Source organism: Phyllobates terribilis, unplaced genomic scaffold (genome assembly GCF_046119375.1).
Source record: "Phyllobates terribilis strain yellow unplaced genomic scaffold, ASM4611937v1 Scaffold_251__1_contigs__length_2838608, whole genome shotgun sequence".
In the NCBI taxonomy this organism is placed as follows: Eukaryota; Metazoa; Chordata; class Amphibia; order Anura; family Dendrobatidae; genus Phyllobates; species Phyllobates terribilis.
The window spans coordinates 944,294-968,821 of NW_027363011.1; the positions used below are offsets into that span (position 1 = coordinate 944,294).

At 40.8% G+C, this 24,528-nt stretch overlaps 2 protein-coding genes across 2 annotated transcripts in view; one reads left to right on the forward strand and one right to left on the reverse strand.

Annotated features, from left to right (window-relative positions):
- LOC141218921 (gastrula zinc finger protein XlCGF66.1-like) overlaps positions 1-24,528 on the reverse strand; it is a 384,436-nt gene that overhangs the window by 169,551 nt on the left and 190,357 nt on the right. The window lies entirely within an intron of this gene.
- LOC141218896 (uncharacterized) lies at positions 9,845-18,337 on the forward strand. The gene is made up of 6 exons (XM_073665946.1): positions 9,845-9,990; positions 10,120-10,299; positions 10,382-10,505; positions 10,589-10,686; positions 10,884-10,974; positions 16,204-18,337. The coding sequence occupies exons 1-6, from the start codon at positions 9,898-9,900 to the stop codon at positions 17,727-17,729; spliced, it is 2,112 nt and encodes a 703-aa protein (XP_073522047.1). The 5' UTR covers positions 9,845-9,897; the 3' UTR covers positions 17,730-18,337.

Genomic DNA, 24,528 nt, shown 5'->3' on the forward strand with positions numbered 1-24,528 from the left:
TTATGCCCCTTATGCAGGATGCGTGATGCCCCCACACAGTATAATGCCCCCATTATGCCCCTTATGCAGGATGTATGATGCCCCCACAGTGTAATGCCCCCATTATGCCCCTTATGCAGTATGTATGATGTCCCCACACAGTGTAATGCCCCCATTATGCCCCTTATGCAGTATGTATGATGCCCCCACACAGTGTAATGCCCCATTATGCCCCTTATGCAGTATGTATGATCCCCCACACAGTGTAATGCCCCCATGATGCCCCCACAGTGTAATGCCCCCATTATGCCCCTTATGCAGTATGTATGATGCCCCCCACAGTGTAATGCCCCCATTATGCCTCTTATGCAGTATGTATGATGCCCCCACACAGTGTAATGCCCCCATTATGCCCCTTATGGAGTATGTATGATGCCCCCCACAGTGTAATGCCCCCATTATGCCCCTTATGCAGTATGTATGATGCCCCCACACAGTGTAATGCCCCCATTATGCTTCTTATGCAGGATGTATGATGCCCCCACACAGTGTAATGCCCCCATTATGCCCCTTATACAGGATGTATGATGCCCCCACACAGTGTAATGCCCCCATTATGCCCCTTATGCTGGATGTATGATGCCCCCACACAGTGTAATGCCCCCATTATGCCCCTTATGCTGGATGTATGATCCCCCCCATACAGTGTAATGCCCCCATTATGCCCCTTATGCAGGATGTATGATGCCCCACACAGTGTAATGCCCCCATTATGCACCTTATGCAGTATGTATGATGCCCCCACACCGTGTAATGCCCCCATTATGCCCCTTATGCAGGATGTATGATGCCCCCACACAGTGTAATGCCCCCATTATGCCCCTTATGCAAAATGTATGATGCCCCCCACAGTGTAATGCCCCTTATGCAGTATGTATGATGCCCCCCACAGTGTAATGCCCCCATTATGCCCCTTATGCAGGATGTATGATGCCCCCACACAGTGTAATGCCCCCATTATGCCCCTTATGCAGGATGCGTGATGCCCCCACACAGTATAATGCCCCCATTATGCCCCTTATGCAGGATGTATGATGCCCCCACAGTGTAATGCCCCCATTATGCCCCTTATGCAGTATGTATGATGTCCCCACACAGTGTAATGCCCCCATTATGCCCCTTATGCAGTATGTATGATGCCCCCACACAGTGTAATGCCCCATTATGCCCCTTATGCAGTATGTATGATCCCCCACACAGTGTAATGCCCCCATGATGCCCCCACAGTGTAATGCCCCCATTATGCCCCTTATGCAGTATGTATGATGCCCCCCACAGTGTAATGCCCCCATTATGCCTCTTATGCAGTATGTATGATGCCCCCACACAGTGTAATGCCCCCATTATGCCCCTTATGGAGTATGTATGATGCCCCCCACAGTGTAATGCCCCCATTATGCCCCTTATGCAGTATGTATGATGCCCCCACACAGTGTAATGCCCTCATTATGCCCCTTATGCAGGATGTATGGTGCCCCCACACAATGTAATGCCCCCATTATGCCCCTTATGCTGGATATATGATGCCCCCCACACAGTGTAATGCCCCCATTATGCCCCTTATGCAGTATGTATGATGCCCCCACACAATGTAATGCCCCCGTTATGCCCCTTATGCAGTATGTATGATGCCCCCACACAGTATATGCCCCCATTATGCCCCTTATGCAGGATGTATGATGCCCCCACACAGTGTAATGCCCCCATTATGCCCCTTGTGCAGTATGTATGATGCCCCCACACAGTGTAATGCCCCCATTATGCCCCTTGTGCAGTATGTATGATGCCCCCACACAGTATAATGTTCTCACAGTACCACCTGAGGTCCTGCAGTTGGAATAATCCCTCTGGAATTGGTTTTCCTTTGCCTTCTCCCCTCCATATATACCCCCCAGCATGTATACATGCATGTAGGGGAGCAGGCCTTACTAGATATCGAGGCTTTGTACAGTAATACACTGTGTTCCAAATTATTATGCAAATAATATTTTCTCAGATTTTCCCAAATTACCTATATGAATTGCAGTCATTGTAATTTTCCAGTCAAATAACTATTAGAGTACAATTGAAAGGTTTTTGTACAAACTGCCTATGATAACAGTATATTTTAAAAAAAATAAAACACTCAAACCGTTTTCAACTCAAAACTTTATTCTAGGTGATGTTACATTTGCACATAGGACCCCTTGTTCGAAAGGAGCTTCTGAACTTTCTCGTCCATTGAATTTGTCAGGTTTTGGATGGTTTCTGCTTTAATTGTTTTGCATGAGGACAGAATACCCTCCCAGAGCTGTTGCTTAGATGTGAACTGCCTCCCGCCATCATAGACACTTCTTTTGATGATGCTCCAGAGGTTATCAATGGGGTTGAGGTCAGGGGAGCATGGGGGCCACACCATAAGTTTGTCCCCTTTTATGCCCATAGCAGCCAGAGATGCAGATGTGTTATGTGCAGCATGAGACGGGGCATTATCATGCATGAAAATTATCTTGCTGCAGAATGCACGGTTCTTCTTCTTGAACCATGGAAGAAAGTGCTGTTTGAGAAACTCAACATACATTATGGAGTTCATCTTTACCCCTTCAGGGATCCTAAAAGGGCCGACAATCTCTCTCCCCATGATTCCAGCCCAAAACATTACTCCACCTCCTCCTTGTTGGCGCCGTAGCCGTGTTTGCATGGGGTGTCCATCAACTAGCCATCCTCCACTCCATCCATCTGGACCATCGAGATCATTTCATGCATGATAATGCCCCGTCTCATGCTGCACATAACACATCTGCATCTCTGGCTGCTGTGGGCATAAAAGGGGACAAACTTATGGTGTGGCCCCCATGCTCCCCTGACCTCAACCCCATTGAGAACCTCTGGAGCATCATCAAAAGGAGTGTCTATGATGGCGGGAGGCAGTTCACATCTAAGCAACAGCTCTGGGAGGGTATTCTGTCCTCATGCAAAACAATTGAAGCAGAAACCATCCAAAACCCGACAAATTCAATGGACGAGAGAGTTCAGAAGCTCCTTTCGATCAAGCGGTCCTATGTGCAAATGTAACATCACATACAATAAAGTTTTGAGTTGAAAACTGTTTGATTTCAGTTTGTAATAACCTGCTAATGCTTATAATTTCAAAAATGACCATTTTTTTGTTCTTTATTAAAATGAAAAGGTTGAAAACTCTGCTGTACATAATAATTTAGAACATGCATTTTAAGTGCAGTTTGAGTGTTTTATTTTTTTTAAAATATACTGTTATCATAGGCAGTTTGTACAAAAACCTTTCAATTGTACTCTAATAGTTATTTGACTGGAAAATTACAATGACTGCAATTCATATAGGTAATTTGGGAAAATCTGAGAAAATATTATTTGCATAATAATTTGGAACACAGTGTACACGTCACAGGGCATTTCTTCCCGTCCACCGGCCCGTAAGCATCGGAATCTTCACTGAATAAAAAGCCTTTTCATAGCAAACAGACCTGTAATATGAGGCATACAGGTAAGTATAGATTCACATTTCTATCATCTGTATCCCCATATTAGAGGTCAGATAAGTCCCAGCGAGTGACAGATTCCCTTCAACCCCTTTACCTCATGTGACGTATTAGTACGCACATGCGGTAATCCCCCGGTTCAGTGAGGGCTCCGGCGCTGAGCCCGCACTGAACCGAGCACATGTCAGCTGATTCTTACAGCTGACATGTGCCCACAACAGCCGCAGGTGGAATCGCGATCCACCCGCGGCTGTTAACCAGTTAAATGCCGCTGTCAATCTCCGACAGCGGCATTTAACTCGCGCTTCCGGGTAGCGCGTCACTTACCCCGCCCATCGGCGATCCCGTCACGTGATCGCGGGTCTACGATGGGTGGCCATGACAACCCTGGGTCTGCAGCAGACACCAGTGGTTGTCATGATCCTGTCGCTATGAGCGCCACCTAGTGGTCGGCGCTCATAGCACAGGACCATTTCTGCTACATGCAAGGGATCTGCTCGTCCCCTGCATGTAGCAGAGCCGATCAAAAGAGTGCTGCTTCTAGTCTCCTATGGAGACTACAGAAGAAAGCAAAAAGTGAAAAAAAAAAATATATATATAAAAGTTTAAATCACCCCCCTTTCGCCCCATTCAAAATAAAATAATAAAAAAAAAAAAACCATATACACATATTTGGTGTCACCGCGCTCAGAATCGCCCGATCTATCAATATTAACCACTTCGCGCCAGAGCCTGTTTTTGCCTTCGTGACCGGGCCAATTTTTTCAATTCTGACCACTGCCAGTTTATGAAGTAATTACTCTGGAACGCTTCAACTTATTCCCCTGATTCTGAGATTGTTTTTTCGTGACATATTGTACTTCATGATAGTGGTAAAATTTCTTCGATATCACTTGTGTTTATTTGTGAAAAAATCAGAAATTTGGTGAAAATTTTGCAATTTTCAAACTTTGAATTTTCATGCCCTTAAATCAGAGAGACATGTCACACAAAATAGTTTATAAATAACATTTCTCACATGTCTACTTTACATCAGCACAATTTTGGAACCAAAATTTTTTTTTGTTAGGGAGCTATAAGGGTTAAAAGTTGACCAGCGATTTCTCATTTTTCCAACAAAATTTACAAAAACATTTTTTTAGGGACCACATCATATTTGAAGTCACTTTGAGGGGTCTTTATGACAGAAAATACCCAAAAGTGACACCATTCTAAAAACTGCACCCCTCAAGGTGCTCAAAACCACATTCAAGAACTTTATTAACCCTTCAGGTGCTTCACAGGAATTTTTGGAATGTGGAAGAAAAAATGAACATTTAACTTTTTTCACAAATATGTTACTTTAGACCCAATTTTTTTTATTTTCACAGGGGTAACATGAAAAAATGGACCCCAAATTTTTTTGTGCAATTTCTCTTGAGCGTGCTGATACCCCATATGTGAGGGAAAACCACTGTTTGGGCGCACGGCAGGGTTCGGAAGGGAAGGAGCGCCATTAGACTTTTTGAATGTAAAATTTGTCTGAATAATTAGCAGACGCTATGTTGCGTTTGGAGAGCTCATGATGTGCCTAAACAGTGGAAACCCCCCACAATTGACACCATTTTGGAAACTAGACCCCTTAGGGAACTTATCTAGATGTGTGGTGAGCACCTTGAACCCCAAGGTGCTTCACAGAAGTTTATAATATTGAGCTGTAAAAATAAAATTTTCACATTTTTCCCACAAAACCGTTTTTCATCCCTTAATTTTGCATTATCATAAGGGTAATAGGATAAATTGCACCATGAAATTTGTTATGCAATTTCTCCTGAACACGCTGATACCCCATATGTGGAGGCAAATTACTGTTTGGGCACATGGCAGGGTTTGAAAGGGAAGGAGCGCCATTTGACTTTTTGAATGCAAAATTTGTTTGAATAATTAGCGGACGCCATGTCACATTTGGGGAGCCCCTAATGTGCCTAAACAGTGGAAACCCCCCACAAGTGCCACCATTTTGGAAACTAGACACCTTAGGGAACTTATCTAGATGTGTGGTGAGCACCTTGCACCCCCAGCTGCTTCACATAAGTTTATAATATTGAGCCGTAAAAATAACATTTTCACATTTTTCCCATAAAAAATGTTTTTCATTCCCTAATTTTGCATTATCATAAGGGTAACAGGATAAATTGCACCATGAAATTTGTTGTACAATTTCTCCTGAGTACGCCGATACCCCATATGTGGGGGAAAACCACTGCTTTGGTGTACGGCAGGGTTCGGAAGAGAAAGGAGCGCTATGTTGGCTGGGATAGGCAGCAGACACCATGTCACATTTGAAGAGTCGCTGACATGCCAAAACAGCAGAAACCCCCACAAGTGACCCCATTTTGTAAACTACACCTCTCAAGGAATTCATCTAGGGAAGTAGTGAGCATTTTTTAATTTTTAAATTTATACCATTGGGCTGTGAAAAAAGCATAATTATATTTTTACCACAAAAAAATGTTTTACCCTCAGATTAATAAATTTTCACACAGGGCAATGGGTAAAAATGGTGCCGAAATGTGTCACACAATTTCTTCTAAAAGTGTCAATACCCCATATGTGGCTGTATCGTACCACTTAGCCATACGGCGAGATCTGAGGGGGAAGGAGTGCTATTTGACAATTGGAGAACAAATTATTGTAGAATAGGCATTTGGATTTGGGAGCACAAAATTTTCTGAATTTCTTTTGGGGGCCAAGGACCATTTTGCTTTTCCAGAGCCTTTCTGCTACCAGTAACTTGGAAGTCCCTTGTATTTTTAACAGATGATGGACCTGAGTGGGGGCTAGCTTTTTTTGAGGACTGAGTTGAAGCTTTTATTGGGAACATTTTACGTAACATTTATCCGGCGCTCTAGGCTGAGCACTTACATCGGGGTTTCCATCTAAATTTCCAAGTGATGTAATTCAGATGAAACCCCTGCAGGATCCATTCACTATAATGAGGCAGCAGAGTTACTCTGGACTCCGTCTGGCCTCTGTTTAGTGGTGTCCTTTTTTTCAGAAGTGCACAAAACTGTGGCCAACCGCACTTTTTCTTTGCACGCCTAAAACAAATGACACCGTGGGATCCCAGGCTAGACGGCATTCACAGTGGCCTATATCTGCCTCATTACAGGGAATCTTCCATCATGGGTTCTGGCTGAATGACGTATTTCAGAGATTTACACGGAAACTCTGGTGTAAGTGCTCAGCGCAGAGCACAGGATAAATGTGAGCAGAGCCTTACTGGGATCTTTGGGAGACATAATAAACAAATCAGTAGCAGGTGAATAATATTTGTTTTATTTATTTTTTATGCCGTTCCTAGTGTGATATAACGGATTAGATTACTTTATTCTTCGGGTCGGTGCGATTACAGAGATACCAGATTTATATCGGGTTTTTATGACTGACAGCTGTCACACACTAAAATACGCTTTTTTTGCAATATCTAGTTTTTGCATCACCATATTTTGAGAGCTATAATTTTTCCATATTTCGGCCGATAGAGTCATGTGACGGCTTGTTTTTTGCGGGACGAGTTGACATTTTTATTGGAACCATTTTTGGGTACGTGACATTTTTTGATCGCTTTCTATTCCGTTTTTTGGGAGGTAAAGTTAACAAAAACAAACACTTCAGGAATTGTTTTTTGAGTTTTTTTTTATGCCGTTCTGCGTGTGGTAAAAGTGATCAGGCAGCGTTATTCTTCGGGTCAGTACGTTTACAGCGATACTACACTTACTGTATTTTTTTTATGTTTTGGCGCTTTTACACAATAAAACAATTTTATAGAAACAAAAATATTTTTTTTGCATTGCTTTATTCTGAGCGCTATAACTTTTTTATTTTTCGGCTGATGGAGCTGTATGGCGGCTTTTTTTTGCGGAACAAGATGACGTTTTCAGTGGTACCATTTTTATTTCTATTCTGCTTTTTGATCGCATTTTTTCCACTTTTTGTTTGGCGATATGATGAAAAAGCATATTTTTTTGCTCCGTTTTTTATTTATTTTTATTATGGTGTGCACAGAAGGAGTTAATTAGTGTGACAGTTTTATAGCTCGGGTTGTTTCGGACGCGGCGATACCAAATATGTGTACTTTTTTTGGTTTTGTAATAATATACGGATTTATTGGTTTAATATTTTATTTATTTATTTTTATTTATTTTGTGATTTTTTTTTTTAATAGTTTCAAAACTTTTTTTTACTTTTTTTTACATTTTTACTTAGTCCCTGTATGGGACATTAATTTTTATTTTTCTGATCACTGATCTCATGTAATGTAATAGACATGTATTACATTACATGAGATCTTCACTGACTGTTTCAGTCAGTCTCCTGTCTGGCTCAGCTGTAGGCTGAGCCACACAGGACACCATATATGGCAGAGCTGGAGGCGGTCATGTGACCTCCAGCTGCCATAGCAACCCCAGGTCCTCAAACGAAACGGAGGTCTTCGGAGGTAAGTAAAACGACCCCCTCTCCTCCTGCTGTCTTCTATATGCCGCGATCACTATAGATCGCGGCATATAGAAGACAGCAAAGGGTTAACATCACTGGGACCTGATCTAATCAGGTCCCGATGATGTTCCCTGTCAGAGCTAAAGCTCTGCACCGGAATCGCAGTGCTTGCAGGACCCTGGGGGTCCTGAGCACTGCGAGACCACCCACCGTTTTTAAACGTCGGCGCTGCACAGAGCCCAGGCAGCGCGGACGTTTATCTACAGTGGGCAGTCGGGAACCGGTTAAAAAAGAATTAATCTGATCGGTAAACGGCGTAACGAGAAAAAAATTCTAAACGCCAGAATTACGTTTTTTGGTCGCCGCAAAATTGCAATAAAATGCAATAACGGGCAATCAAAACATTGTATCTACCCAAAAATAGCATCAATAAAAACTTCAGCTCGGTGCGCAAAAAATAAGCCCTCACCCGGCCCCAGATCCCAAAAAATGGAGACGCCACAGGTCTCGGAAAATGGCAACATTTTTTTTTATTTTATTTTTTTTTTTACACCACTTAAATAAAAAAGAACCTGTACATGTTTGGTGTCTATGAACTCGTAATAACCTGGAGAATAATAATAGCAGGTCAGTTTTAGCATTCAGTGAACGTGGTAAAAAAAAATAAAAAAAAAAACATCTGTGGTATTGCACTTTTTTTTGCAATTTCACGGCGCTTGGAATTTTTTTCCCGTTTTACCATACACGATATGGTAAAACTAGTAATGGCGTTGAAAAGTAAAACTCGTCCCGCAAAAAATAAAACCTCACATGGCCATATTGACCAAAAAATAAAAACGTTATGGCTCTGGGAACAAGGGGAGCAAAAAACGAAATCTCAAAAACGGAAAATGCTCCGGGGCTTAAGGGGGTAATCAGCCGTGGGGTAGTCGGTGGAGTGGATTCTCTTTAATAAATACTCACTTAGCCCCATTCTTGGTGCAGGTACTAATTAATCCAGGACCTACGAGATTTTTACCAAATGATAGGAGTGTATCATCCATAGCGTCGGCCCACACGGCCACTATGGTGCCTGTGAAAAAATACAGATTTTGAGCTTGGTTTAAATTGGTATCCATGCAGCACATAGACACATGTTTACTATGGCCATAAATCAGAAAAAAACTATAAAGAAAAATGATCATGAACCCTGCTGTAAATAAATAAATAAAAAGCAAAAGTGCATTTAAATAAAATAGGGTTCTTATCAACACTGTATTTGATCAAAAATAGCATGAAAACTATCCCACCATGGCAAGGTGCACCCATTCGAGGTAGTCCTACTCATAATATTAAAAACCTTACCATGTGTGAATCAGACATGAGATCTAACGTGATAGAAGATTACAGACCGGGGAAGACGGGAAACATTCATATAGACGACCGGTGGAGATGTAGTCAGTGAAGCACTCTAGCCAAATATGTTTCTAGAGCCGTAGTAGAAGATTAAGATGTCGTCCTATTCATGAAGTAGTTATTCCTCATGTCACGTGTAATGAATATCTCCTGCAGTATTGCTAATGCTGATTCCAGTGTCGGTAAATGAGACGAGAATTAGCGTTATGGAAGATAAGTCTTTGAGAAACGAGTTCAGCTACAGACTCCAAGGAAGAAACTGCTTGTTGTCTGTGGCCAAAAATATATAGGTTTTATTACTAGATGTAAAGCAAAAAACTAAATACTGTAAAATGATATATCTCATATGTTTCCCCTTATTATCTCCAGTAATTGTATTATTACACAGGATTTTTATGATGTTACATCGGCTCATCATCTTCTCATTTAGGTCTCTACAATATCCGATCCTCTCAGTAAAGATCTTCTATATAAGATAATTTTCCTTATGGACCCATCAAAGATGGATATGGACAGAGACAAGATGGCGGAGAGGATGTTACACCTCACCCTAGAGATCCTCTTCCGACTTACTGGAGAGGTGAGAGAATCTGATGACTTCACATTACATCATTCTTATCTATGGGAATGACAGATGGACAGAACTGGAGAGGTGAGAACTATGGAAATGTCTGGAGTGATATTTATTAATGTGTCTCTCCATAACCAGGATTACACAGTAGTGAAGAAGACCTCTAGTGATCGCTATCAGGACCCTGTGTCTGAGGAATGGGGAAGACCCCTGAGCCCAATCACAGGGCCTCCACCTCACCCCCTGATACATGAGGACATCAATGACCAGAAGATCCTAGAACTCACCTACAAGATGATTGAGCTGCTGACTGGAGAGGTGACACTGCTGGGAATGCTGGGACATTATACAGTAACGCTATGGAGGGATCGGGGGATGACTGTATCATTGTATGTGTCAGGTTCCAATAAGATGTCAGGATGTCTCCGTCTATTTCTCCATGGAGGAGTGGGAGTATTTAGAAGGACATAAAGATTTGTACAAAGACATCATGATGGAGGTTCCCCAGCCCCTCACATCACCAGGTAATAGACTGGACTAAATACACACGGCCTATAGTTATCTGTATGTAAAGAATGAATTCAGTCCCTGTTTGTGTTTCCTCCAGATATATCCAGTAGGAGGACAACACCAGAGAGATGTCCCCGTCCTCTTCTTCCACAGGACTGTAAACAAGAAGATCCCAATGTTCCTCAGGACCATCAGGTAGATGGAGAGAAGGTGTCATGAGATCTCCCCTATGATGTGTAGACGGCTGTGAAGGTCTTGTGCTCAGTCTTGTTTTATCCACCAGTATTATATGTTTTATACTTGTGTAATGAGAACGGTGGAGATGGCAGGATTAGAGCTGATCATAGATGTGACTTCTCATCTGTTTGTGACTTTTACAAAATTTGTTTCAGGGAGAAGATCTGACCCATATTAATACTACAGAGACATATGTGAGGGGTGATAAGCGGTGTAAAGAGGAGATTCCTACATATGACTACCCAGGTGAGTACTGACCACTAAATGCAGAGAAGTTACAGATTCTTCTCAGTCCCCGGCTGTGTCTGCTATATTGGTTGTGTAGTCCGGCCGTATCACAATCGTGTGATCACCATTTCCCTCTAGATCACAACATTTTCCTCCATCCAAAAATGTTCACATTACTTTGTGCAATTGTAAAAGACCTTTTCCATAGAACTTACAACCTGGAGGATCCACCTGCCCCCTGGGATTAGGATACGCTTACCGTTACCTGCCCAGATCTGTAAACTACAAAGCCAAATGACAGTGTACGTAGAATGTGCTGACAAGTTAGAAAATCACTTGAAGAAAAATATTATGATCGGACTGTAAGAGAAAGTGGATGGTAATGATGCTGTTGGCTTCCTAGATCCCTGATATCTTATTGGATGAATCTACCTTCTCTCCCTTCTGTGCTGCTGAATGTGCTCATATGGTCCCTACAAGACCAGGTCCAGTCTTTCTGGCCAAACATCACTTTTATGATCGACAACATTAAATGTGCAGTGAGGCCAAGTGTGAATTTCTGTACAATAACAACAGAGATTCCCTTTATCGTGACTTTTCAATTTCTTTTCAAACCAACTAACTTCAAATAGGATTGTGATAAACTATACAGAAAACATTACACCTGAGCCATGATATATCTCTAAGCTGTGCGTGGCTGATGGCTGTAATATACATTTATTCACGCCTGCAGGAGATGTGTTGGCTCGAGCCCTGGTTTCATGGATTCACTCCACGTCATAAATTACATTATTTTTCAATCCTAAGGAATTCAGATTACTACACAATCTCTCCTTAAATGGGGGCACTAATACTTTCTCTACTCTTCTGCTCAGGAGTCATAGTAGCTCCAAAGGTCTACCATAAATGAGTGCAATTCCGGTTTAGATCTGAAGTTCTCTCCCCTGATACATACGTTGTTGTTAGGGATGTAACATATCTTTTATTCTGTATTTTTTTCAAGATTCATTCTGTATGATACATTTATTGTGGTGGGATCGGCCTGACTCACTTATGTGACTCTGTAACTCCCTGGTAGTCTTTAAAAGAAGGTCTCCATTACGTCTTCCCAATGCCTGAGGGCTAAATTTAAGACACCTCAGCTCTGCACTATTTATAAAAAGTTCTCCTTCAATGTCTAATATTTCTTCTTGAAACTCATCTGACAGAAAATATTGGCCCTTATCATAGTTTAGATTACGAAGAGCCACCGAGCCCCATACTCTAATTACCCCAGAGAGGTTTCACCACTAGTTACTCACTACTTACTGATGGAGACTGTTGAGTTTGATCATTTCAGTAGATGTGTTATTGTCTATAGTCAGTTTTTGACTACAGTAGTTAGTGCCCAAAATACTCTAATTTTAACCTCTTCCCACAGACAGTTTTATGTACCCAATCAGGCCCCATTTTTTTAAATCTGACGTGTGTCACTTTATGTGGTGATAATTTTGGAATTCTTCACAAAGGATAATAGGAAACAAATGGACCTTACAAATAATATTCCAACTTCTCTTGAATGTGACAATCCCCTATATACGGTTGTACACTATTGTCTGGGCACATGGCAGGTTAAGAAGGAAAGGAGCGACATTTAGCTATCTGAATGCAGATCTTGCTGGAATAGTTTGCAGACACAATGTATTGGGGGCACTCTTCATGGTCACCTGACAGCTCAAAAGATGGCCACCACGAACAGGCTTGGCGCTATATACTCCAGATCCCAGGGATTGCCTTTCTCATCACCCTTTAATGTCAAGACGAATAGTCAGGTAGCCGGGTCATAAGCAGGAGGGCAGAGAAAATACAAAATCAGAAGACACAAGAGTAGTCAGTAAACGGGCCGAGGTCACAACAAAAAACAAATACAGAAGCCGGGAGCTGAGCACAGAGGACTGAACCAGAGGAGAACAAGGCTGTATCTGGCAGCTTCCGGCAATATGCTTCCAGCTTTAGTAGGGTGCGGTGTTCTCCAAATGGCTGAAGCAGGGAGCAGATTACTCCAGCTGGACAGCACACACACCCATACTGCCAGACTGAATGGTACTACAGGTGCCAGGCACCCTAATCTTAGTGGCTGGACAGAGCCTGCGCCACCCAGAGCTTCTGGTTCTGACTTCTCCTCCATCACCAGCGCCACCTGCAGAATGAATAAGGCTCCTGGTGAGAGAAGCAGACGTCGCAGGAGCAGATCCCAGAAGAGATGGGACCCACCATTTACAGAAGCCCTAATATAACAAAATGATAGAAAACCAGGGCAGTAGAAATCCCCATAAAGTGACTCCATTTTGGAAATTATAACCCCCAGTGAAATAATCTATAGGAGTAGTGACTATTTTGACTCCACAGTCACTTTCCAGAAATTAGCACGCAGTGGATGTTGGAGAGTGAAAAGTGCAAATATGCCATTTTTTTACCCAACACATTGTGCCCAGATTGTGCTCCAGGAGACACACCCCGTAAATTAAGTGGGTTCTTATCACTATAGTAATGCCAAATACATGGATGCTAAATGTGGTTTGGGCACACTGCAAGGCTCAGAAGCGAGGGGGAGATCTGACTTTGGGAGAGCGGATATTGCTGGATTGGTTTATGGAAGCCATGTTCCTTTTCAAAAGCCTTTGAGCCACTAAAGATGTGGAAACCTCTGGTTTTCCATTGACAGATGATGGACCTGAGTGGGGACTTTTTTTTGCGAGATGAGTAGAAGTTATTATTGATATTATTTTTGCCTACATAACATTGTTTGGTGGCTTTTTATTCCATATTTGGGAGGCAGAATTAACAAACAGTTGAACTGTTATTGTCTTGGTGAATAATAACGGCTAACATAGGGCAAAATTTAAAAAAATCACAGAAAGATACAGCCTTACTAACACCAATAATCGTACCAATTCATGGAGAGGATGGTTGCCTAGTATTAAAGATGTACACAGATGAAGCTTGCATAGGACGCCAGTCACACAGGTAGGTTTGATGCACAGTGTCTGGCTTAGGATACTGATGATGTCCATACTGGGCAGGAAGGCTGCCCAGCACTATGTAAGTGCACCCCACGTGGACAGACACCCCATACATAACTACATAAATAGTAAAAAACTAAAAAAATGATAGTGTTGGCCCCCTTAAAAATAGTCTGGGTGAAATTGTGGATGAGGATGAGGAAAAAGCCAATATGCTTAATGATTTTTTTTCAACCGTATTTACACAAGAAAATCGCATGACAGAAAACATGATTAGTGATAACAAAAATCCTCCATTACATGTCAATTGCTTAACCCAGCAGGACGTACGGCGGCGTCTAAAAATCACTAAAGTTGACAAATCCCCGGGCCCGGATGGGATACACCCGCGAGTACTGCAGGAATTAAGTAACGTCATAGATAGACCATTATTTTTAATCTTTAAAGATTCCATAATAACAGGGTCTGTACCACAGGACTGGCGTATAGCAAATGTGGTGCCAATATTCAAAAAGGGGCCAAAAACCGAACTTGGAAATTATAGGCCACTAAGCTTAACCTCTACTGTGGGTAAAATCCTGGAGGGTTTCCTAAGAGATGCTATAATAGAGTATCTGAAGAAGTATAACCTCATGACCCAATATCAACATGGGATTACGAGGGACCTTTCCTGTCAAACTAATCTAAGTTTTTATGAGGAGGTAAGTTCCTGACTGGACCAAGGAAATGTAGTGGATGTTGTGTATATGGACTTTTCGAAAGCTTTTGATACGGTTCCACACAAAAGGTTGATACATAAAATGAGAACAATGGGGATAGGGGAAAATATATGTATGTGGGTTAAGACTGGCTCAGTGATAGGAAACAAAGGGTGGTTATTAATGGAACACACTCAGACTGGGTCTCCGTTAACAGTGGGGTACCACAGGGGTCAGTATTGCGCCCCCTTCTTTTTAACATATTTATTAATGACCTTGTAGGGGGCATGCAGAGTAATATTTCAATATTTGCAGATGACACTAAACTCTGCAGGGTAATCAATACAGAGGAGGACAATTTTATATTACAGGAGGATATATGTAAACTAGAAGCTTGGGCTGATAAATGGCAAATGAGCTTTAATGGGGATAAATGTAAGGTAATGCACTTGGGCAGAAGAAATAAAATGTATAATTATATGCTTAATTGTAAAACACTGGGCAAAACTGTAAGTGAAAAAGACCTGGGTGTATTGGTGGACGACAAGCTCACGTTTAGTGGCCAGTGTCAGGCAGCTGCTGCAAAGGCAAATAAAATAATGGGATGCATTAAAAGAGGCATAGATGCTCATGAGGAGAACATAATTTTACCTCTATACAAGTCATTAGTGCGACCACACTTAGAATACTGTGTACAGTTCTGGTCTCCGGTGTATAAGAAAGACATAGCTGAACTAGAGTGGGTGCAAAGAAGAGCGACCAAGGTTATTAGAGGACTGGGGGTCTGCAATACCAAGACAGGTTATTACATTTGGGGTTTACTTATTGTAGAAAAACGAAGGCTGAGGGGTGATCTTATTACTATGTACAAGTATATGAGGGGACAGTACAAAGACCTTTCTACTAATCTTTTTACTCTGAGGCCTGAGACGGGGACAAGGGGGCATCTTCTACGTCTGGAGGAAAGAAGGTTTAATCATAATCACAGACGCGGATTCTTTTCTGTAAGAGCAGTGAGACTATGGAACTCTCTGCCGCATGATGTTGTAATGAGTGATTCACTATTAAAATTTAAGAAGGGCATGGATGCCTTTCTTGATAAGTATAATATTACAGGTTATATATACTAGATTCCTTGATAGGGCGTTGATCCAAGGAACTAGTCTGATTGTCGTATGGAGTCGGGAAGGAATTTTTTTCCCCAATGTGGAGCTTAGTGTTTGCCACATGTTTTTTTTTTGCCTTCCTCTGGATCAACATGTTAGGCTATGGGTTGAACTAGATGGACTTAGTCTTCCTTCAACCTTAAAAACTATGTTACTATGTTACATGTTACCCCAGTACACCCAACCAACACTAAAATGCTAATGCATTTGTTATCTGATTTGGTGTTGGTAAGGCTGATTTTTCTGTGATATGTTTTCTTGGTAGATAATGATACTTTTACATAAAGTGCATTTTTACGTAGAGTTTAAGTAAAAATATTCAACAATATAAATTTTAAGGATATGTTATTCATAAATAATAATTGGTTTTATTCTTGGCAGATGACTGTACCAGGAGATCAGAGGGACAGCTGACATCTTCAATTTTTAAATCAGATGATCTTGAGATCCCACAGGATACAATTGAAGTGAATGCCATTACTCCAGATATACCATCATCCATTCACAGCAAAGATCTGTCACCTGATCCTTTGAAACAGGTCCTGTCTTCTGATTCATTACCGACTACTAAGGAAAATCAAAGTCACAAAACAAGCATTAAAAATCAAACTGCTTCTAAAGCAAAGAAGCCATTTTCACATTCAGAATATAGAAATAGTTTTTCCCTCGATAAGTCTTTTCTTAAACATCAAAGCATTCACACATCAGAGAATAGATTTTTTTGTTTCAAGTGTGGGAAATTTTTTAACCAGAAATCAGATCTTCTTAATCACCAGAGAAGTCACACAGAGGAGAAGCCATTTTCTTGTTCAGAAAGTGGAAAATGTTTTACAGAGAAATCAAGTTTAATCAGACATCAGAGAACTCACACAGGGGTGAAGCCTTTTTCCTGTTCAGAATGTGGAAAATGTTTTAGCCGGAAAACAGATTTGGTTGAGCACAAGAAAATTCACACAGGGGAGAAGCCTTTTTGCTGTTCAGAATGTGGGAAATGTTTTAAAAATAAATCAGTTTTGGTTAAGCACCAGAGAACTCACACAGGGGAGAAGCCTTTTTCCTGTTCAGAATGTGGAAAATGTTTTAGCGGGAAATCAGGTTTGGTTATACACCAGAGAACTCACACAGGGGAGAAGCCTTTTTGCTGTTCAGAATGTGGGAAATGTTTTATCCAGAAATCAGATTTGGTTAAGCACCAGAGAACTCACACAGGGGAGAAACCTTTTTCCTGTTCAGAATGTGGGAAATGTTTTAACCAGAAATCAGAATTGGTTAATCACCAGAGAACTCACACAGGGGAGAAGCCTTTTTCCTGTTTAGAATGTGGGAAATGTTTTAACCAGAAATCAGAATTGGTTAATCACCAGAGAACTCACACAGGGGAGAAGCCTTTTTCCTGCTCAGAATGTGGGAAATGTTTTATCCAGAAATCAGATTTGGTTAAGCACCAGAGAACTCACACAGGCGAGAAGCCCTTTTGCTGTTCAGAATGTGGGAAATGTTTTAAAGATAAATCAGTTTTGGTTAAGCACAACAGAACTCACACAGGGGAGAAGCCTTTTTCCTGTTCAGAATGTCGCAAATGTTTTAGCCGGAAATCAGGTTTGGTTAAGCACCAGAGAATTCACACAGGGGAGAAGCCTTTTTGCTGTTCAGAATGTGGGAAATGTTTTAGCCGGAAATCAGATTTGGTTACACACCAGAGAAATCACACAGGGGAGAAACCTTTTTCCTGTTCAGAATGTGGGAAATGTTTTATCCAGAAATCAGATTTGGTTAAGCACAAGAGAATTCACACAGGGGCGAAGCCTTTTTCCTGTTCAGAATGTGGGAAATGTTTTGTGCAGAAATCCTCACTTCTTAGTCACCAGAGAACTCACACAGACGAGAAGCCATTTTCATGTTCTTAATGCGGAAAATGTTTTACACGGAAATCAACTCTTAATAAACTTCAGAGAAGTCACACAGGGGAGAAGCCTTTTTCATTTTTAACCGAAAATTGTATCTTCATAAAGGGGTTGTCCACTACTAGGACAACTCCTTCTCATTCCTCATGTTTGGCCTTGTTAAAATAAAAACACTCATACGCACTTCCTGTTCTGGCGCCGTTCCATTGTCGCGTTTCCGTAAGGATGTTACATCACACAAGATTGTTACATCACACAATCCTGCTCCCAATCAACGCCACCTTCAAACATATTGTACATCAACAGGAAGGACATGGCCTGGACATAGCACCAAGAGAACGCACACACTGAAAGCACTCTCTTCAGACCGTGTTCCTGGGGGAATTATAAGCAATTTACAGCCTCCAATATGACGCCTGATATGGGAAAGAAAGAAGAGATCAGAGGTTAATCTGAGGTCCTCCACCTCTGTCAGCATGTCTGGTATGCAGTGTTTCTTATGGAAGGTCTTATCTTCCTGCTCTGGAGCCATTACTGCCTCACCTCAGCGTGGAAAAAGAAGCAGTCATAACCCTCATGATGCCAGACAGCTCAGGCCTGTAAGTTCTGCACCAATTTCTCTCAATGTAGGCCTCACAAGAAAACAGCTCCACCAATCTCCCTGTACTCTCACCAAAGCCCACACACTGAGCAGTGCTTGCTTCACAGGGTCATTTACCCCCCAGCCACAGGTTATTCTGATATGGGGAACAACATAATTTATTTGTATATCAGATTGCATCTATCCCTACTAAAGAAGATATGGAGCAATATATTCAGAGGCTGGAGACCACATACAATACTGAAATACGTCCCCTCACTTCTATCCTGTCACAGCTTACTGACAAGGTACAGAGATTAGAGGATAATGTCATCCAAGTTAGAGGCCATCATAATTCTCAGAAACTAACACTGGATCTTCACAGCCAGTAAATAAACCACCTGTTTAATATGGTTGATGATCAAGAAAATCACAATAATATCTGGATAAGGGGTATACCTGAAAGCATCAATGCACAAGTGATTATGCCAACACTGCGATCATTATTCACTAATATTCTTGGTGATCCTATTGATAAGGAGGTCGAAATTTAAAAGGCGCACCGTACAATAGGCAATCATGGCCCAGATCCTGAGTGTCCAAGGGACATTATCTGTCGCATACATTTTTTCAATGTAAAAGAGGCCATTGTGAGGAAAGCAGAGGAGTTGGATCCTGGTGATTTCAATGGAAAACGCATATAATTGCTCACATATCTATCCTGAATGACACTTGCTAAAAGAAGGGTATTGAAACCATTACTTGATGCCATCCGGGAAAATGGCCTGATGTACTCCTGGGGGTACCCATTACAGCTGTATATTTTCAAAGATCCAAGCAACATGAGACCTGTTTGTGATGCCCTGGACATTCCATATATCTGACTGGCCACCTGCTCCACCATTGCCCCAGAGAGTTCCAGCACGTCACAGAAGGTGTTCAATGGATCAGGAACTTGATGGTGACGCAGACAGATGGGAAAGGAACCTGCTAATCATATGAGCTCCTGAAATGAATCTTGTCTCCCTGATGAGAGACAGTTTGCAGATGCTTACTTATTTCTTTAAGCATATAATAAGATATATCTAAATAGAGCATTAGGAGCCACTCTTCCACTATATAGAATGTCTAAGTTCATATAAGATCTTAGACCAGCATATAAGTTGAGTTCACATGATACTACTGTAATATCAGGCTGTATTACATTACTTGCTTTATATTCCATGGTTCCCCCTAATAGGAATCCTAGAACTGAAAGTTTGACTTACGCCTGTAAAGACAACCCCCAGTTAGGGACTTGCATTGGGATCTGCTTGTTTCGCAATTTCCTACTGTTTTGATATATTCATAATCTATACTTCTTAGACACTGAGAGGTAGACGTTACTATCTACCGTCTATACTTCCTCTTTTCTCTTAACCTTTCTCTCTTCCATTCCCCCTTTTTTTCATATAATATGGCACAACTCAAAACTTGTTCATTGAATGTCAGAGGACTTAATGTTCCTGAGAAAGGAGCTCAAGTGTTTTATCATAGGAATAAACAGCACGTACATTTTCTCTTTCTTCAGGAGTCACACTTTAGAGGCGATCATATAATGTACCTCAGATTATTAATAGATATTATTCATCTTGGCGTCCCAGAAAAATGCAGTTTTGAAGTCTAAGGTCCTGAGTATTAGCTGCCACAGATCACTGCCGCATACTATTGTAGAAACACTGTCTGACACGGAGAGGAGGTTCGTGTTTGTTAAGATCTCCATCTACTAAAAATTTTGACTTTAGAAAACTTCTATCTCCCTAATTGTGACCAAATTAAGACATGCCGTGATTACTTAAACTAAAATATTTTGTGGAGGACCTTATCATCATTGGAGGTGACTTTAATTTTGTCTTGGATCCTTCTTTAGACGCGTCCCTGGGCTGGAGTCACCAATCTAAAACACAAACAAAAGTTTTGCTAATTGTGCTTTGATCTCAACCGGGCGATGTATGGAGGATACTACATCCCGACGTAAAGGATTATACCTACTATTCTCCTTTACACAATATGCATAGCCATATAGTCCTTTTCTTAATTAGCCGTCACTTGCCTACATGGCAACCTACATGTCAGGTAGGAACTGCTGTATGGTCAGATCATGCTCCTGTATATTGTAATCTGACTATGCCGGACTCCACCAAGGATTCAGATGTAGGAACCTAAATGATAATCTGCTGAAAGACTCGCTCTGTGTCTCAGACCTTCTTGAGACTATAGGCTCCTTCAAATATATGAGCATGATGAAACTGCCTTACCATTTAAATGGGAAGCACTCACATGTGTCCTCAGAGGGATAATAATAAAACATAGATAAAGGCTAAAAAAAGGAGAGAACAGCTAGTCTCCCATTTGCTTGAGCGGATTGATCTACTTGACAAACAACATAAATGATCTGCTTCTCTCCAGGTATATGTAGATCTGCTTAACACTAGAAGGGAGCTAAAGTAGTTTCATGGATGGGGTACTTGAAAATATTGTGTAATTTCAGGGCACCTACTTATGGAAGGAACCAAGTGGAAGCTTCCATTCTCGGTACTAGATATGGGGCCTCCTCGAGAAAATGACTTAAAATGTCGTACACTAAAGTTAACATATAAGGCGCAGGATAGGGGTAAAAATATTCTGGGGATTGGAAAGTACACAAATTATACTCCTTTATGGCACAGCTATAACTTACCAGAGCTACATAAACTAAAAAATGTTAGTGAGTGGAAGGATAGGGGTATATGTTTGGTGTCACAACTCTTGAGGGATGGATTATTCAAGAGCTTTGAACAAATAAAGGCAGGTTTTAACCTTCCGCATAGGGTGTTTTATCAACATCTTCAAATACATCTTGCATATAGTACACAACTAGAATAAACGCCATACTGATTGACATCACCCAATAGACACCATTACTACATCGTTGGATACAAAAGGTCTATTAACCCTTATTTATAGGCAATTACTGGCCCTACATTTGGATAACTATCTTTTGATAGATAAGACATGGGAGGGGGTGAGGGTCCCTTATCTGAGGAGCAATGGGGGAAATACTGGATTTGACACTGAAACTTTCATTATCAGAGTCACAAAGATTGTCCCGAATTCTTCTCATTCATAGAGTATATAGACCCCCAAGTATTTTATTTAAAATTGAAATACAAATGGAGGACACATGTCCTAGATGTGGTCAAAAGGACGCCCACTTGATGCATATGACGTGGGAATGTGTAAATATTGGTGACTACTGGAAGGGAGTGATCGCTCTTGTACTATCTGTATTTGGGATACAAGTTCAGTTGGAACCTAAAATCTGTATCCTAGGACTCCTGAGAGAGGATGTAGATCCTGACTACCATATGGCAGTAGATAGCTCAAGAATATTATTCCAAGCCAGAAAGTTGTTGGCACTACATTGGATAGACAATTCTCCCCCAACGATAACAGAACTAAAATCCAGGATAAAAAACACTCTATGCTTGGAAAGTGGAGCTTATATTAAAGGAACGCTCTCAAGAAATCCATACACATATGGGAGCAATGGTTAATTACCCCAGGTATTGCTTCAGAAATACTATACTGGACCATTTGTACATATCCCTGCAGTAAACCAGGAATTTATATCCTGATACCTAAGGTGTCCGCAAATAATAATTGTCTCAGTCCACACAATTGCCCCTTCTTAGAGATATTCTTTTCCTTTTGATGTCCCAATAGGGAAAAATAAGCAGTCAGGAAGTATTCAGATATTTATGTACAAATGTAAAATTACTGTTCCAAAACCTTGTACTATAGAGTAATATTGGGTTTTATATCATTGTAAACCGGTTCTTGTATTGTTTACTGGTTTTCTTTCTTTTTATTTTTTTTTCACAAAGTTTATATGACAAAAACAAAATGCTGGTCTTTCTTTTGTTAAATAAAAATTATCTGATTGAAAAAAAGAAAGGAGCGAAGGTCTTTAATAGATCAAATGTATACAAAATATCAAGATCGCATGTGAAGGTACTCGTACGAATTCACAGATAAATGTGGTCTCTCATTGACAAGGAAGTTACATCCACGGATGCAAAGGACATACGGCTCCGGCAAAGATTAAGAGACCACTGAACAGTTTTCTATTGGAAAGACTGGTGGAAAGCATGGCAAGAGGAATGAAAGCTGTGATTAAAAATCATGGTTAGTCCACCAAATATTGATTTCACATTTAAAACATGAGTAATTTGAGGTCTGAAAACACTGTGTTTCTTTTTAATATTTTGACACTTTATCATTTGCTGCAAATAAATACAAAATTTTTAGCTTTGAATTTCGGAGACAAGTTGTCAGTAGTTTATAGACTAAAACAACAATGTACATTTTACTCTATAATATACCTATAAAGAGAAAAATCAGAGAAACTGAAAATTTTGCAGTGGTCTCTTAATTTTTGCCAGAGCCGTATGTATCCAAAACAAAAGGAGCACCACTGCTATAAATTCCTAACCCCACTGACATAGCTGACGCATTTCATTGCTGTTATAGCTCACTTCATAATATTCATGGAAAATATATACATTTTCTTGAAACAATAATTGACAAATATATTTTGGACACTGCCGTTCCTTCCTTACAGACCCCTGAGCAGGAGATACTAGACAAAGCTTTCACTGAACAACAGATAGGGAATGATTTAATGGCCTGTCCTATCGGGAAGAGCCCTGGGCCAGATGGATTCAATAATAGATTTTATAACATGTTTGCACCTCTGTTATTACCATTAGTGTTCAATAATATCTCACAAGACTCCCCCTTTTGCCCCCCAATCACTTGAGGCTCACAACAGTTTTATCAAAGCCTGGAAAAGAACTAAATGCCTGCCCTAATGTTCATCCAATTTCATTAATTAATATATACATGAAAATATTCTCTAATATACCGTAATTGCACCATGGCTCTCCCACTACCTACCCTCAATTGTTAGCAACGATCAGGTTGGCTTCGTTAAGGGTAGAGAAGTGCGTGATAATACCAATAAAACGTTGTTAGTTTCACGTGCAAAAAAACGGGATCCCAATGTGCCTTGTTTCTTTGGACGCTGAAAAAGTGTTTGACAGAATGCACTGGACTTTCTTGAAGAGCACCTTACGAAAAATTGGGTTAGGCTCTTTCTTGTTATCTAAAATTCTATCCTTCTACACTGACCCTAAAGCGATAGGGTAAACGGCCTTCTATCTGACACATTTTCTATTAAAAATGAGACAAAGCAAGAGTGTCCCTTATCACCTCTCCTATACACATTGGTGATGGAACATTTCGCGGTAGCATTACAAAAAAATCCAGATATTAGTGGAGTTGCTATAGGCTCACATCACCATAAACTAGCTCTATACGCAGATGACTTGTTGCTCTATTTTCAAACCCAATTATCTCATTTCCTTCTATACTAAAGGAATTCGAAGAATTTGGTCAAGTAAGCGATTTTAAAGTCAACTGCTCTAAATCAGAAGCAATAACATAAGACAACAGCTAATTTTTAACTTTCCCTTTAAGTGGCAGAAAGACACACCTAAGTACCTCAGTACACAAATTCCAGGCAACATGGATGATCTGTATAGCTTAAATTATATCACTGTCCTTGAACAAACTCTTTAAAATGTAATGAATTATAACTCCAAACCCTTGTCCTGGTTTGGTTGTATTTATGTGATAAAATGGACATTTTGCCAAAACTTCTTTATATATTCCAGACCGTTCCTGTCTGCGTTCCTCAGACCTTTTTCTCCCATCTCGACAACGCTATTAGGTAGTATGGGGAACGTCGAGGTCTAGGATATGTTTTAAAATATTGTGATGTTCCAAAAATAAAGGGGGGTACTAGTATGCCCGTTCTAAAAAAAATTACCATCAATCTTTGATTCTTATGAGAGCAGTGGACTGGTTCACATCTGTGGAACATAAGCAATGGGTGAAACTGGAAGAGGACCTCTATCCGTGGATACTCACATCTCTACCTTGGATTGACTAAATACATGTACAAACTAAACAATTATCAATACCCATTCAACACTTTTTGAAAACATGGGATCAAGTCTTAATCTCTTCATCTATATCACGTAGGTTGGGTCCATTAATGCCCTTGTTTGACAACCCAGATTTTCCCTCTGCTTCAGGTACGGACTCATTTCTAATCTGGGACTGATCTGATGGGGTTAG

Excerpts from the sequence above, each read along its gene's own strand:
- LOC141218896 (XM_073665946.1), top strand. The coding sequence starts at position 9,898 with ATGGACCCATCAAAGATGGATATGGACAGAGACAAGATGGCGGAGAGG. Across the intron at positions 10,506-10,588 it reads CCAGCCCCTCACATCACCAG|ATATATCCAGTAGGAGGACA; the intron begins GTAATAGACTGG and ends TGTTTCCTCCAG. Across the intron at positions 10,687-10,883 it reads ATGTTCCTCAGGACCATCAG|GGAGAAGATCTGACCCATAT; the intron begins GTAGATGGAGAG and ends AATTTGTTTCAG.